At 33.2% G+C, this 17,061-nt stretch overlaps 1 protein-coding gene across 3 annotated transcripts in view; it reads left to right on the top strand.

The window, feature by feature from the left end:
* DIAPH3 (diaphanous related formin 3) overlaps window positions 1-17,061 on the top strand; it is a 459,782-nt gene that overhangs the window by 219,491 nt on the left and 223,230 nt on the right. For all 3 annotated transcript variants that reach the window (XM_054586406.1, XM_054586404.1, XM_054586403.1), the window contains 3 exons: window positions 937-1,032; window positions 7,154-7,248; window positions 11,836-11,937. In XM_054586406.1, the coding sequence (XP_054442381.1) occupies window positions 937-1,032; window positions 7,154-7,248; window positions 11,836-11,937 (293 nt within the window). The remainder of the gene's footprint in view (window positions 1-936; window positions 1,033-7,153; window positions 7,249-11,835; window positions 11,938-17,061) is intronic.

The following is a 17,061-nucleotide window of genomic DNA, read 5'->3' as shown; positions in this document are numbered from 1 at the left end:
TTATGTACCAAAACATATAATTATAATATGCTTTTCTGATATTAAAAATCATGTAATTATAATGTGCCATCCTCCTATATGTATAGATGCTTTTTAAAGTTATTTTTTCCTCAACGTTAGTGACTTATTTGTACATATCTAATTAAAGACTTAGCTCCATTATTCTTTGCTACTAAGTTCTTAATGTTGTAAGATGACTGAGTTTGATTAGAAGCACTGTCCATGTCACAGCGAAAAAGATGGCAGGGTCCTTCATTAACTACAGCCGTTAACCTTGACTCAAGTACTGTGCTGTAATGACAGGTCGTATATTGTTTAGCATGACGTATTCTTTCATTTATTTATTTACTTATTTATTTATTGCCAAGGGTAGGGAGGTTAAATCCAGTTGTTGATTTTCAAGCACTCAGATAAAATAAGCTGAATAAAAATTTAACTATTTTTTCAAACATTTGGATAACCTTGTAAACAGTCTACTCTTCATTTTGTTTGAGCTGAATTTTTAAATAAGCATGGAATATCAAACAAAATAGCTCCATGCTTGTTTCTGTTCAGTACTCTTAGAGCTAACTTCTTCACCCACCCTAAGTGTAAGTTTATATCTATTTTATAATTGTATACTGTTCAAATGAGCTAACAGTAATTATTGCACTCAGTACTATTGGTTTCTGTAGTGCACATCAGATTTATTTTTGTTCCTTCTCTTAGACCTTCCAATATTTCCGTCTAGTAGTATTTCTTGCATCAGAGCCATCATTGCCTATCTGAAATAGTTTAGGTCTTGGGATATCAATATTTAATTATTTTTATAACTATGTGATTTAAAAGCTTTGTATCTTTTTCAGATTTTTTGATGATAGAATGTTCACATCCTGCCCTTTAGTGGTTGAGTGCTTTATTATTGCCCCTGATGTGGATTTATTCTTGGTTTCACAGAGAGAAGAGAAGAGGAAGATTGTGAAGAGAAGAAAGCTCTTAAAAAAAAAATTAAAGAACTTAAATTTCTAGATTCTAAAGTTGCCCAAAACCTTTGTAAGTATAATTTTTTAATACAATTAAGTCAGTAAAATACACTGGGGGTGGTTTCTTTAAATTATTTCATTTTTTATGATTTGTTTTTCATTTTGTTATTCTTTATAATTTGCATAAATAAATTCAAAGATAACTTTAGCCGCCCTGTGATTTAAATTCTTCTAAAGATTAGAGCATATTATAAAATAAAACTAAGAAAAGGATTTAGAATGAAAATATATCTCCTATAACTGGGGAAAAAACTACGCTTTAAATTCTCTTTTTTAAGTATCTAAATAAAGAATTAAAGAAGTGATGACTTATTTTGAAATAAATATGTGGTGGATTATTTCTTTTATACCTCTGAATCTCTATTATTTGTAATACTTGATCACACATAAAGGAGGTTGGAATATTAATGGAAATAAGGAATGATGAGTAAAATGAATTTCATTATTCCATCTGAACAGTTCAAAGCCTTTCTTCAAAAGTACTGACTGGAAGTATTTTAGATTTAATTACTGTTATAAGGAGCTAAATCCTGAGTATTGAATTGTCTTCCTGACTGAATTACTGTGGGAGAAGATAGTTTTGCTTCCAACTCATTTCTAACTGCTGCTTAAATGCATCAAAGATAGTTCTGCTTGGAAATAAGATACTATCTGTACATTTTACTTTCTGATGGTGCAAGTGGGATATAATGTGAAGAATCTAGAGGCATGAACAGTTAACGTGGCTTTTTCATCTGCTTTTCAATTATCACATGCCTCAGGCTTTTAGCAAGTATTGGAACACAAATTTTTTTGTTAAGAGTAAAAAGATCCATGCTATTGACTAAAGAGGGACTTAAGGCTGTGTGTGCAACAGGCAGAGAAGACACTCCTCTTGTGAAAGTTCAGGAACCTCCTTCGTTTCATAGTCACTGTGATGGAGGGCCATCCCTGTGTCATAAATTGAATAATTATAGACACGTCATGTTCATGATTGGAAGTTTGTTACTTGTCACCATATCAAATCTCCCTAATCTATGTACAAATGCCTTGAAATTAAAATACAGTTCAGATGGATTTCAGTATTGGAACTTTTGAATCACTCTAAAATTTGTGTGCAAAAAGAAATGAGTAAGAAAAGTGAAGAAAATGTAGAAAGGGAAGAAAAATTTGAACAGCCAGTTAATAAGATATTAATTAACAGTACCTAAGACAGAGTAATAGTTGCACAGGAGGAGTGCATAGAACGATGCAACAGAATTAGGACCTCAACCTGAACCCAGAAAACAAGTATAGGATAACAGTGTAGTGTAGGCTGCAGTGTAGGCTGCCGAGATCCCCGTAATAGTGTACAGACATTAGTACTGTTGGCCAATACACAGTTCTTTATTCTGGCCATGAGCTGATTGCACATCCCTGCCTCTTTCAAGTTAGGTGTCGACCATGTGACTTGCTTGAGCCAAGGATGGTGCAAGTGGAGATAAGGGAGTATCTGTGTGGAAGCATTTAATTGCCTTGGGAGATGCTCCAGTGCTCTGTCCACTCACCCAGAACGGCAGTCAGAATGGTGTCCATCATCCTGATGGGAGGATCCTAAGTAAGATAGCCTTGTCTTTCAGATGTGTGTGATGAGCACGTAGTCTGAATTATAAATCATTTTTTAATTTGTTCGTGTTTAGACCACCAAAGTTTTGGGGACTATTACATAATACAGGTATTTCAGGGAATTTCCCCCCTTAAAGAAACATTGTCTCAGTTTAAAGCATTGGAAATGTCCAAAAATTCTGTGTTCTGTGATCTGAAAGAGATGGTTATTTTCTTTAAAAATATCTGCGACCTGCATGACAAATTCCTTGTCTTTACTCTATAAATAGCCTCATTTTGGGTCCTGAATAAGTACCATTTTGCATGGAGTGCTTCTTAGATGGTTCAGCCATGATAAGTTAGCTTATATGTTCATCTTGAAGTTGAATATGTGACTTGTTGAACAGGGTTCTTTAGTATTATTTATATACTATAGAATAGGTGCTAAACGGGATTTTAAATTTAATTATACTAGTAATTACAGATTGCCTGTATGTGCTAGTTCTGTATTTCACTCTTTAATCTTTACTACAGCCTATGGCACAGGTAGTAGTGTTGCCATTGGAGGTGGGGGGTCTGGTGGGTGCAAAAATTCAGCGACTTGAATAAGATAGCTTATCTTGAAAATGCCCAATAGGTATATATTATATCTATTCCTATGCCTATTTAGGGATAACAAAATTACACTGTCATTGAACAGGATACTGTTTTGTTTGCTTTTGCTAGAGGATATATATCTATTTGTTTAATTGTTAATCATGTTGTAAAGTATAAAATTGAAAGGTTCAGGATTTTTACTGCCGTCTTATGATGTAATCCATTTTATATTATTCTGCCCTCTCTGATTACACCAAGTGTTATGATCTAAGCTTTAAGAAGCTTTAGAGGCCTTAAAATCTTTACTGTAATTACAGTTTGATTCACAGCTGGGTTTTGTCTATGAAAAACTCAGTCTTTTGAGATACTGAATTCTGAGAAGAGAGTCTTATGATAGCGACAAGACTATCTGGTAACTTAGAAATATAAGATAATTTTTCTTAGATTTCTCTTACCTGAAATATTCTACAGAAATTTGTTGAAAGGATCTAAAAATCACTCTTTTATTTACTTGTTTATTTAAAAGTGGGTGAGGTTCCCTGTACTCTGAGTTCATAAATGTTTTGACGAGACTCTGGGCCCAGAATAAAAGATAGGATTCCAGCCACTCTAGGATCAAGAGATAGCTTGGGAGATTTGCAAGGTTCGTAGGTCTTAGCAGACTTCTCAGAGGGAGTGTTAGATTTCTAGGAAGGAACCTGGAAATATACAAATTAATATAAAGGTGTAAATACTTATAAGTTCCCCTGCCAGAAACATGTATGACTGGTTCCAAAATCTGTACACTTTATACTCCTTCAGTGAACTCCGAGCTTCCCACTGGAACCTGTATAAATCACAGTTTGAACGATAAGATGCATGTTAGTAAAAATATTAATTTTAATGGATCTTTAGAAAGGTTTATTTGATTCTGATATTATCCTCAGTAACTTTTTTAAAATATTAAAAAATTAAGGTCTGTTCTGTCTTTTGAATTTATGCATTAGGCCATTTTCAATTTCTTTTTTTGCCCTTAGTTATAGCAAATATTTTCCACAAAAGAATTTATTCATAAACTATTAAAACAAAACCATAGCTCAGTCTTTCTAAATATGTGTTCAATGTGTATACTGTTTTAATTATGGAATAATGCCTGAAAGTAGCGGATGAATTATAAATATAGAAGAAAGTAAAGGAATAAAGTATGTCTATCTGTAGTATAAATTTCGAACTTCATAATTTATTCATTCAGTGCTTGGCTGAATTTGAGTTTCCCTTTTTTGGTGTTACTAAGGCAGGGTGGGGCATCCTATGGTCCTTAGGCTAAATCTTGTCCAATGCCTATTTTTTAAAACAAATTTTTATTGTACTTTAGCCAACACATTTATTTACCCATTGTTTATGGCAGCTTTTGTGCTACAGTAGCAGAGTTGAGTAGCTGTGACGGAGACTATATAGCTCACAAGTCCTACTCACTGTGTGGCTCTTTACAGAAAATGTGTGGCGGCCCCTGCTCTAAACATATGCCTGTTCTATTGTGACGCCACTTTACTCTTCCACCATCAGTGCTGGAGTGTTGTTTCTGCTCTACAGCCTCCCCAGTGCTTCATGGTTTTATAAGACTCTGTCCTGTGTGGCTTTAAAAAAAATTATTATGTTTGAGATTTGTTGAACCTCCTTGATCTGATGTTTTGTGTCTCTTTAAATCTGGAAAATTCTCTGATATTTTCTCTTCCTGTATGCCTATTTCCTGTTCTTGTCGTTTGCTTTTGGAACTCTCAGTAGATAGTTTTTAGTTATCTTTACTAATCATCTATATCTTGTAACCTTGTATTTTTCCATCTCTTTATGTTACACTTTGGATAGCTTTCTTTGCTGTCTTTCATGTCATGAATTTTCTCTTCATCTTATGTCTAATTCATATGTTCAGTTTGTAATTTCAGTAGTTTCACTTTTACATATGATTTCTAAAAGTTAGACTTTTTTCCCTTAAATCTTTTTTTTTAAATAATGTATTATTTTTCTGCTCAATGTTTCAAACTTTTCTTTCATTTCTTTAAAACTTATTTTACCCCAGGATTTATGCTTTTCTTACTTTCAGGACAGCTCAGAAATGCATGTAGTATTAAGATTAAAAAATACATTTTGAGACCTTTCTTAAGTATCTCTTTACTCTGCCTTACTGCCTACAATATAAAACTCATTTCTTTCCCTTTTAATTTTACCATATTATGCCTCAGAGAAACTCTGCCCTTTTGATTATTTTTCTTTAATGACAAAACCTTCTCTCTATGTTGTTGTTGTTTCCTTTGAGTCAATTTCCTGCATGGAATCTTTTGTTTCTCAAGTGGAATCAATAATTTTTAAGGATTCTACCATAATTTGTGTTATTAATTTGCTTACTCCTGAGGTTTAGCACGTTACATTTATTTTGGTCATTTTTTTCTTATTCTTTTAATTGAACTTATACACATTTTTCTATTTGGACCTCCCAGTATCCTAAATGAAGGTAAACAAGTGCTCTGTGAATTTTCAAGCAGATTTATCCTTTCAGCTTCCTTGCTTTTTAATTGTTTTAAGTATGAGTGTTTTTCTGTCTAGGTGTCAGATATCAATCTTTGCATATGTTTTCCATTGGTTTTTATGATTAAGAAGTTCTTTAACCATGAAAGAGCTAATCTGCTATGCTAAATTTCTTTTAGTATTCCTTTCTGTTGCTAATATTTACATTTAATTCCACAATCATTTGCAACTTGTTTTGTACATGATGTACGTGATTGTCCCATCAGTTACTCATTGATTACTCTTCAAGAGTATATATTAGTTATCATATTTTTGTGCTTTCTAATTCTAATATCTACTATGGGGTTATCCTTTTATAATTCCATCTCAGTATCATTTAAACCTTTTATTCCATCTTGTTCTTGGGATTTCAAGGATTACAAATCTCCGTATTTTATAGAAAATTTATAGCACTCTTTTCCCAGACTTACGATTATTTGAATTCTGCCGTGTGGGGATGAAGCTGGTGGTAAGAACATAGATGGTAACTTTGTTATTCAGCTGTAGATGATACGTGGTATCCTCAGGAATCTAGAGTACAGCCTTACTCTAAAAAAGGAGTAGATCATATTTCTGAGCCTTATGAAAAATAGTTCAGTATATAAAATAAACTAGTGGGCTCATGGTTAGCAAGTTCTAGGTATGTTCAAGAAGTGGTATGTGTCATGAGAGAGAGGAAACGCAGTAATAGTAGAATAAGGGAGAACAGCCAAAACATTAAATCTAATGCTGTGAAAATATCCTTATATACTGTAATAGCTTTTGAGAAGATCATTGTGTTTTAACAGTAGATATATGAAGTATCAAAAATAAAGTAAATAATGTTGGAATTCTCAGTAATAACATATTATCCCATATAATTTCATTTGGATAGTTTTCCATGAAAATTTGTTTTCTAATATTGGATTTTTAAGGTTGAGTTATATGCAAAAGCCAGTTCTCTGGCATAATGTCTGTAATATTTCTGAACAGTAAAGTATTATTATAAATTGTAAAACTGCTCTAAGAAGTTTTCTTAAAATTTTTTTTTCTGAACTATTTTGTAGGGCTAGAAGATATTATACAAGTTGACAACACACCTGTTAAAACAAATATTATATGTGCATATTGGGGTTTTGTGGTACTTTACAATGTGATATTTTTATAGTGAATCAAACATACTTTATTTTGAGTCACTTGAAAAATACCACCATTCCAATGATAAGCTAATGAGTATTCATTAATAATCAACCTCAGATTCAGCATAATGATACTGAATCCATTTCTAAATCTGGAGAAGTACAAAATGTGCTAATTAAAGTTTCCCCCATAGTAATTTTATTAAATGTTTTAAAATATTTTATGAATTATTTTTGATTTCACATACAGAACTGAATCTCAACATCTTTTCTAACCTTATTCTTTGTGAACTCTCCCCTCCCCCGCTTCAGCAATCTTCCTGAGCTCTTTTCGGGTGCCATATGAGGAAATCAGAATGATGATATTGGAAGTGGATGAAACACAGTTGGTGGAGTCTATGATTCAGGTAAACGAACAGGCAGAGGGCTTAAATTCCAACATTTCATTGCAAGCTTCTCATTAAGTAGAAATCTGTAAGTGAAGCAAAATTCTTAAACCAAATCATTCAACTGGAAAATCATTGCTGCATAATTAGTTTTAGCCTAACTTCTGCATTGCCAGGAGATAAAACTCTGAATGTTCACCTAACTGCAAACTACATATAATACTATCAAAATGATTACATTTCAATTATTTTAAATGACTGTTGTCTGAAAGTCAGGTTGTTTAATTTTACATTTTTGTTTTTGTTACAGTTAAGACGAGTAACATGTTAATTTAAATTTATTTGAATAATGTTTTCAGAGTGTGTTTTTCTTCGGCTTATATGTCTTACGAGGTTTTATTATTATTTAATATAAAAGACTGAGGGAGATGTCTCTTCCTTTAGAGTAACCTTACTAACAATCCCTACTGCAGTCATTTGTGCTATGAATAATGCAGACAGTTTGTGTAGCATCCTGAATTCATGTAGAAGGCTGGAAGATTTTTTAAATGGATTCAACTCATGGTATTTTTTAAGAAATACTAGTGTGGTGCCAAAGTTACTTGCCGAATTCCACCTAAAGCATATCTAGATAGAATTTAAAGTTGGAGAATCAAAGCACAAATTATATACCAAGAGGATGATACCAACAGTTTACTATCTTTTATTTTTATAATAGAAGGAAAATGATGTTTTAGCAATAAAAAGAAAATAAGGATTATTTGTGAATTTAAACAAGTAATTAAAATTGTTCTAGGCATTTTAATTCATCAGTAAGTTGTAACATTAGGATTTGTTCTTTGCTTTGCCTTTCCTATCTTGTCTTCTAAACGTGGTGGGAATATAATCCTATTAGTGATTTGTGCTGTAAATCTCCATAATCTACATAATTCAACAACTTTTATTTAAATACTTTTTGTTTAGCAGTTTCTTTTTACTAGGATTTTGTCTATGTTAATTGTTGATTGTGTATGTCTTGCTCTTACTTGATTTCAAGTTCCTTAAAGAAAATTTTTCTACTTAATACATGTTCATATATTTTTTTAAAGATTTAATTTATTTTTAGAGAGAGGAAGAGAGAGAGGAGGAGAGGGAAATATCAATGTGTGGTTGCATTTTGCGCACCCCCTGCTGGGGACCTGGCCTGCAACCCAGGCCTGTGCCCTACAATGGGAATTGAACTAGCGACCCTTTAGTTTGCAGGCTGGCACATGTTTTTTTATAATGCATTTTTAAAATATTTATGGAGTAACTTTTAACTTGCTTACACAAATGGTTTAAATGATCATGAGGCTTTTGTTGTATAGAGATGGAAAAACAAATATTTGTATTTGAAATCCATGTCCAAAGAACATTAAAATCCATATAGCTTATTAATATATTATTTTTCTATTACTGCTGTAACAATTTACCACAAACTTAGTGGCTTAATATTCCACCAGTGAATGTTATCTTAGGTTTCCATAGGACAGAAGTCTGGCCTGGACCTTACTCTCCTAAAGTCAAGGCATTGGCAGACTTGCTTTGCTTTCCATAGACTTTAGGGAAGACTTTGCTTTACACGCTCGCACGATCTGGCAGAAGTAACGCCTGCTTGAGTGTGGTTGGTAGGGTAAAAATATAGGTGTAATAATGTATAGTTTTAATTTGAACATTTCACCTAAAGTGTCATATAGTGTGCTTGAGTGTGATATTGTAATGTTACAGAATTACATGCTTATGATTTTGTAATAAAGATTTTGTAATAAGGAGCATTATTTGTGTAGGATCCTGCTATGTATATTTATATTTATATTTAGTCTTTTCCAGTTTCCGTGGCTGCTTCCTTCCTTGGCTCCTGGGCACAGTTCTTTATCTTCCAAGCCAGCAATGCTGCATCTCCCTGTTCCTTTTTTTCATAGTTTTATCTCCATCTCACTTGATTGTTCTATCTCCCTCTTCCACTTTTAAAGATCTTTATGATTACATTCGGCACATCCAGATTATCCAGGATAACCTTCCTGTTCATAGGTCAGCTGAAAGAATTCCCTGTATCACATAACCTAGTATTTTCACAGGTTCTGGGGAGTAGATGTGGGCATCTTGGGGGAGGTTGGTTTATTATTCTGCCTAACATACTCACTAAATATAAAACTGGTCTTAAGAATTTAAAATTTAAAACTTTAGTTTGGACATAGGCAAAGTCTTAATAGTGTGATGATGTAGGCTGTAGTCATTAAAAACCAAGAGTTTCATGGTATTTGAAGTTTCATTTTTTTATTTTAAAAATATATTCCTTATGGTGACATATTTTTAAGTGAAGAAACTGCCTGTGTTGAGTAGGGCAGGGAAAGAGCATTGCTTTTTAATAATTATCATTTTGGTAGCTTTTATTCACTGTCATGGTTTCATTTTAGCATATTCATTGATCTATTTATTTATTCATATAAAGCAAGATGGCAGCATTGATGTCATTTTCCCACCTCATTCTTTATCCATTTAGTTTTGTTCCATCAGTCTTTTATTTCTTTCTTTAGCTCTGTGTGTGTGTGTGTATGTGTGTGTGTGTGTGTGTGTGTGTGTGTGTGTGCATGTGTGTGTGTGTGTGTATGTGCGCACATGCCCATCATGTTCAGGGAGCTGTATTTGGCTCAAACACAGACTTTCCCTCTTTAGAATTGATAGAGTGGCAAAGAAGATGATATACACATGTGCGCACACATATACATATAATTAAAATACAAGACAAATAGCTGATTACGATAGTTACAGAACCACATAGTGCGTTAGGGTAGTGCTAGGTATGTGTATGCGTGGAGGTAAGGGCACTCATAGGTTGGGTACAGTGTGGACATGGAAAAGGGCAGACAGGTTGTGTTAGCAGTGTGGTGAGGCGAAGTCATTCTGGCGGTAATGAAACCCTGGGCTATGAGGGAGGGAAAAGCCAGGTATGTGAGGGCAACTGTGAAGAGTTGTTTCTTTTGGTAGGATCTTAGGATTTGTGAAGTATATGGGGAATATAGTGAAGGGAGAGACAAAGGAAATTTGGGCGTGTGCTTTTACAGTTCACAATAGTTTTATTACTTTGGGAAGAAAAAATAATGAAGTGAAAAATTAAATTTCTGCTGAGATTAAAATTTAATTATATATTAACTGAATATATTCAAGGGGATTGGATGGTCATATAAAGAGTGCTGAAAAAATTTAGGAGCCTGGTGTAATAAATAATTCAAATAATCCAACTGTCAGCTGGAGTGATTATAAGAAAATATAAATAACTAGGTTTTTTGGTCTCAGGCAGTTCTCCTAAGAGAAATTTCTATTTGTTTGGGAAAATCATATACCCATATGTTTTTATTTAGTTGGTAGAATTAATAGTGAGTGAATATTTTTTTAAGGATGACCTTAAATTTTTTGTTTTTGACCAATCAGCCAAGATTTTGTTCAAAGATACACAGTGAGTCAAAAACTTGTTCTTTGATCTAAATACTTTGATATATAACATTCTTTAACATTATTTTTTAACTAATAACACCTTTGAGAGATTTTTCCCCAGTTAATATTTATAGCATGATGTAGGCTTAATTTAAATTTGTACTTGAATTTTAGCTTGCACAAAATATACCGATACTGTAATTTGTAATTGTGAGCACCAGCCACTCTGTTTTCCTTAATTTTATTATCAATACACTAACTGGTTATAACTATTACAGTTAATTATATTTTGACATAGAGGATCTATGTAGCCTATGTCCAAGGGATTGTGTAATCATTTAAGTTCTAAAGGAAAGCATAATTATATGCATTTCCTTGGCCTTTCTCCATTGAAGTGTTTCTTGTGTGTGTGTTTGTGTGGCTTGGGAAAGGCTGTGCATGGACAGAGGAGTCAGAATGACCAGTTGAACCTGTGGTTTGTGCCCTGCCAATGACTCAGGCAAAGGGCCGTACAACCATAGGCACTTCGCTCCTAAAGGATCTCTATCTGCATATGCTTTTATCTGCAAGGTATATCATTCTGTGTCTCAAATGCCGTTCAAATTTTTTTTCACATTAGAAAAATTACTTTGTCTTTACTATAGAGATACCTTTATTGTTATTATTAAAACCATACTCACTTGGTTAAATCTCGCCAGAACTGTCATTATAATACTCTTGATTTCTTTTCTGTTTTTCCCCTTGCCTTTTACTAGCAATATGATAATTTCTTTTATCACCGTGAGTGAAGTGTTAAAATATGTTTGGCTTTGCCTGAAATTTCTGACATTTAATTCCCTAAAGCCGAAATGTAATTGATCACATTTATCCAGGTGAGAAGGCTGTTTCTTTGGTATAGGTTGAGTTCCTCTTTCTCAGTTATACAGCTAATCAAATAAACATTCAGTAGTGCTTGATTTGAATATATAATAAGTCTGGATAGAGAAGAAGAAAATTGCTTTCAAAATGAGGAGAATGCAGCTTACGGCTTAGTATAAGGGGATGTTACCCAGAAATAAAACTAAAGATCAACTTCTTTTACTGATTTCCTTCCCAGTTTATTAATGTTTTCCTAGAACTCTTAATGAACACATTTCTTTTGGTTTTAATTTTTAGAACTTAATAAAGCATCTTCCTGATCAAGAACAATTAAATTCATTATCTCAGTTCAAGAGTGACTATAACAACTTAAGTGAACCCGAGCAGTTTGCTGTTGTGGTAAGTACTGTCTCTCAGTGTTAACTCTCTTGAGGGAATTTAAATACTGTAGAAAACAGGAAAGAAAATGTCAAGCTCTTCGTATCATTATTACTCACACGTATTTAATGTTCATCTCTCTCTTTTTAACATAAGGATATTTATGGGAAGTTATCTTGATTTAAAACATATAGTGAAACTCTAGCCTTAAGTGAAGTCCAAGGAGTCTTTAAAAATATAAACGTGGTTTTTATAGTCTCTATTTAATGTCAAAATGTAAAATCAAAATTATTTATTCATTCTAGAGCTATGCATTACAACATATTGCAAGAGTAGCTTTAGTTTTTTGTTCTAACCATTTACTTCAGTTCATCTCATATTTTAGATCTGAAATTAGAAATATAGTTATCACTTTTTTTGGCAATGAGATTCAAAAATGAATATATTTTAAAAATCTTCAAAAACCTTGATAATCATCTTGTTCCAGCTTCCTATTTATATAAGATGGGGCCTGAAGAGGTGCGAAGACTTGCCATTGTTATGTATGAACTGCGTTGCATTTAAATTTAAGATTTTTATCAAGCTTTCTTTCCCCTCCTCTTTCCTCCTCCCATTTTGAGGTTGCTTACAGTCACTTATGATGATACTTTAAAGTAGTATTTCCTTTAATATGTATACTCTTATACATATATATACATACACGTTATATGTGTACATATATGATTATTTTTTATATTATCATCTCTTCAGTTATATTATTACCAATCTCTAGGGATATGATGAAATTGCATTTGATAAGATTTTGAAAATTTGGGTTGACCAGCTGAAGGACTATGTCTCCATACCATATATTGCATGTTGTTGGCATTTGCTATAAAATTCCTTCCCGTCTTGCCCTGGCTGGTGTGGCTCAGTGGATTAGACACCAGCCTGCAAACTGAATGGCCACTGGTTTGATTCCCAGTCAGGGCACATGTCTGGGTTGTGGGCCAGGTCCCTGTATAAGGGTTCATGAGAGGCAGCTCTAGCACATCCATGTTTTTCTCCCTCTCTTTCTCCCTCCCTTTCCCTCTCTCTAAAAAATAAATAAGATCTTAAACAAACAAACCAACTACTTCCTGCCTCTTCACAATACCGTTCTACTCAGTCCTCCCTGCAGTGCCTCCTCCTTCCTCCTGTTCCTCAACTTCACAAAACTCTGAATACAACACAGAATGAACAAAAAACGAAACAAAACAAAACATGGTTTTTCCTATTCACAGTCTTCTAATTCTTACTGTAAAACTTTTTAACTTACTATATTTACAAAAATGCTTTTCATTTTTTTAAATTAATTTAATCAATTTTTCAGGGTACGCTTTTCTTCACCTGTTTCTGTATTTTCTTGTTTGCTCTATTTTCCATTACCTGATCATCGTCTTTCACTTAATCTGTATATAATGTTCTACTTGCAGTGTCCTCCATATGAGGATAAATAAATAAGGGAGAATTTACATTAAATTTATAAGCACAGACTACTTAGAGTTTTGATCGTTGGCCATTTTTTTTGACTCCGAATGAAAGTGATAAAATGTAAAATTATAATTTTGTAACATTTTTCATGTACCTTAAGTCTGAAACACAAGTTTATATGGGATGTCTACTTAACAAATAACTTTTCCTGTTGAATATCATCACCAAAAAGATTGAAAACTAGTCCCATGTTCTCATGATTGTCAAAGAAGAATGAACTCAAACTAGCAAATATTTTTAGTTTTGTTTAAAATGTCCAGGTTATGCTCTCCTTTAAACAGTAGTGTTCATATCAAAGAGCTGTGATTTATAAGCAGTGTACTCATCGGGGTCAGAACATTAAAATAATTATATTCCCAGGTACTGGCACTAGAGGTTATAATTTTGATTTTAAGATAAATGGACCACTTCCTTTTCATGACATGTCAACTCAAACATGACCTTGAATCTACACATCCCATCACAGGTCATACCTGACTACAAATGGAGTTTAATGTAAAAAGAGTAATGCTGTTGAAAAACATCTGCTATGGACAATATGAACAGTGCCTTTTCTCTTGATTTTGGATGTTCTTGAACACATTGTTTTAAGTTCTGGTTTGTATAGTTCTAGCATTTTAAAATATGATTGTTTTGGTACAGAAAAGAAAAAGAAAGTTGAACAAGTGAAAACTTTGTATTTTTGTCACATTGTTCTTTGCCTTTGTCTATTTCAACTTTTTACCATTCTCAGTCTAGCTTCCCCTACTTCTCAACTCCCCCTCCCCCAAAACAAAGGAGGAATCCTTCTTAAAGTTACAAACAATACTTGAGAATTACCAAAAAGCCCCCAGAAATTGTGGAACTGTGTGGAATGCCTCAAGTTTCCTGCTCTTCTTTCTTGATTAAAAGTTTAATATTAAGTTCACTAATTAGAGTGATATGTTTTCAATTTATCAACATTGTGTAAATAATATAATAATTTGGTAGGTTTAGGAGATTGATTATAATTATCACATATATTTTTGAAAGATCCCCATAATACTAAGTTTCACATTTCAGGTAACAAACTTAATGAAATCATGTTTCTGTTTTTGACGATGAGCTATTAACATTGAGGTAAGATAAACTGCAGATTCCTATATAGTTTTATTTTGTAGAAAAACATTTATTTATTGACTCAACCTAGATTTTTTTTCTAATTCATATTTAGAGAGGGGAAGAGAGGGAGAGGAACATCAGTGTCTGGTTAACTCTCACACACCCCCTACTGAGGACCTGGCCCACAACCCAGGCATGTGCCCTAGACTGGGAGTCAAACCCACGCCCCTTTGGTTCGCAGGCTGGCGCTCAGTCCACTGAGCCACACCAGCCAGGGCTGACTCCACCTAGATTTAACGTACTAATCATTTCAACCTAAAAAATAATCATGGAGTCATAAACAAGGAATTGTCAAGAGTGGAGATAGCCTTTTAACCCCTACATAGGGCTGAGGTTTGCCTTTTCATTTGTTTTCACCATAGGTTTGTGATTAGCTCTGTTTCATTTTGAGGTTCTAAAGACTGATATTGTGATTTCTAGCAATTTTTTATTTTAACAAAATTTAGTTAAAATTATACTGTTATATTACTTGCTAGTGAGTTTACTATATTTGATTCTTGTGAATTACAGATTTCTCAAGTGTGTTGTGTATAAACATATACCCAAATTTGACACAAAAATGTATAGAGTCACAACAGTTGTTTGTATTGTAAAATTAGCTTTAACTCCACACAAGAATTTCATAAAACAATTAACAAACAAAAAGTAGCTTTACCTGGACTATGGCATTTGTTTTCATTGTTTTGTTTTTGACAGAAAGGCAGTGTGCCAAAGAAACACATTCAGATGCTAATAACCAGAGTCAATTAAAGACCTCTTAGAATACATAAGATATAGCATGTAAATTAGAAGTATGTTTCATTTTTGTCTTATATTACTTCACATGCAGTTTTTCCAGGGCTCTATGTCCTAGACTGTTGTACTCATATGCATATATATTATTCAGAAATATTATGTCAGTGTCCATTAAATTGTATGTCCTTGAAGCTTTCTTTCAACCACTAAACCATTTGATATGTCTATATTCTCTCTAGGTTTCCTGTAATAATAAGAGTTTCATATTCACTTTTACTTATTTCTTCCTTGAAATTTGAAGCAAATTTTTAAATGCTAATACTATCTTCATTCCTCAAGGAACAGTCTTAATGCATGAGTACTAGACATGGATTTTTTTTGGAACTAAGAGTTTAGTTGCTCATCTGTTTTTTCTAGTAATTCTGAATTTTAAGGTACCTCCTTCAACCTTCTTGCCATGCTCTTGACTTGGACATTGACCAGTCTGATTAGAACACTACTCTGGCATTCTAGAGATGGCTCTGTTTATTCATTGTAGTGAGGTGCTAGTGACATGGTGGCGTTTGGTGGGTGATATCTTTTTGAATTAATATCCAGTGCTTTGAATTCAGGGCCTAAAACTTTAATGAAATTATTAACTTGTTTTAGTAGCTGGTTACAGTATATTTGTATGTCCTGTATTTTCTGGGAGATTTTGGTATATGAAAAATAATGCGTCAAGAATTCTGTACTGAGGGTTCTGGTCAAATAATATTTTAGAGGAATGTTCTGGGAGGTGGTCAGTGTCTGTATCTTTTTGTGTGACTTCACATGAATAAGACAGTTTCCATGCTGATTCTGTTAGTTCTGAGCAAAGGATACTACGTACTGACTGATTTGCTTAATTTGAAATATTCTTTTTCTTGGGCTGTCCAGGACAAAATATTTTATTGAGAAATTGGTTTATATTTGGCATGGTCTTGCCTCATGCTTCATTCGAGTTCATTTTCTATTAATAAGATAAAAAATGGGAATATGTTTCTTAGAAACTCATTTGATCAGTTAGTTGCCTGTGCTTTTCTCAGATTCCTTCCTTCCCCATTCAGCCCCATTACCTCCTCATTCATCCCTCCAAGCATTGCCTACTTACCAGATGGGTTCCCACTGAGTAGGGCCTGGTATTAGTTGTATGACTGCATTTTAAAAATTATTTGCCATATTTCTTTGATCAGTATACCACCAAGTAAAATCACTATGCTCACAGTTACATGGTTTAACTCTGTGAGAAATAAGATATGTAAATATTCAATGGGATCAGAAGATAAGCTGAAATTTGGAAAAAGGCCTAAAAATTTACATTTGAAGCTCAGTGCTCTATACTTTGATTAAAAATTCTAAGGTTTTAAGTATTTGTCTCTATATTATTTAATTCTGTTAAGCTACCTGTTCTTCAAAGGAATCAAAGCCTATATAGGCAGGTTAAACCTAACAAATGTCCTGTTTGTGTGCTGCATTTTGATCTGCCACCATTTGGTGTCACTGTAGGGCAGGGCTTTTCAACTTTGTATAGTAGAGGCTTTATTTTTTTTTTAATGAAAAAAATGTTGTAGTAAGTTAATGCTTATTTCCCTGCATTAAAAATGCCTTGTTTTAAAGTACACCCTAATATTCTTGTTGTAAAGCATTCAAATAACATAAAAATATTGAATACAATTTGGAAGTTCCTTGTATCTGACTATCCTACTACATTTCATATAAGTTACCATTTTTAACATTTTG

Source organism: Pteronotus mesoamericanus, unplaced genomic scaffold, assembly GCF_021234165.1.
Source record: "Pteronotus mesoamericanus isolate MK-2021 breed Mesoamerican mustached bat unplaced genomic scaffold, CSHL_Meso_final contig_94, whole genome shotgun sequence".
Taxonomy (NCBI): Eukaryota; Metazoa; Chordata; class Mammalia; order Chiroptera; family Mormoopidae; genus Pteronotus; species Pteronotus mesoamericanus.
Note: the sequence above shows the minus strand (reverse complement) of the source record. Positions and strands in the feature narration are given on the sequence as shown.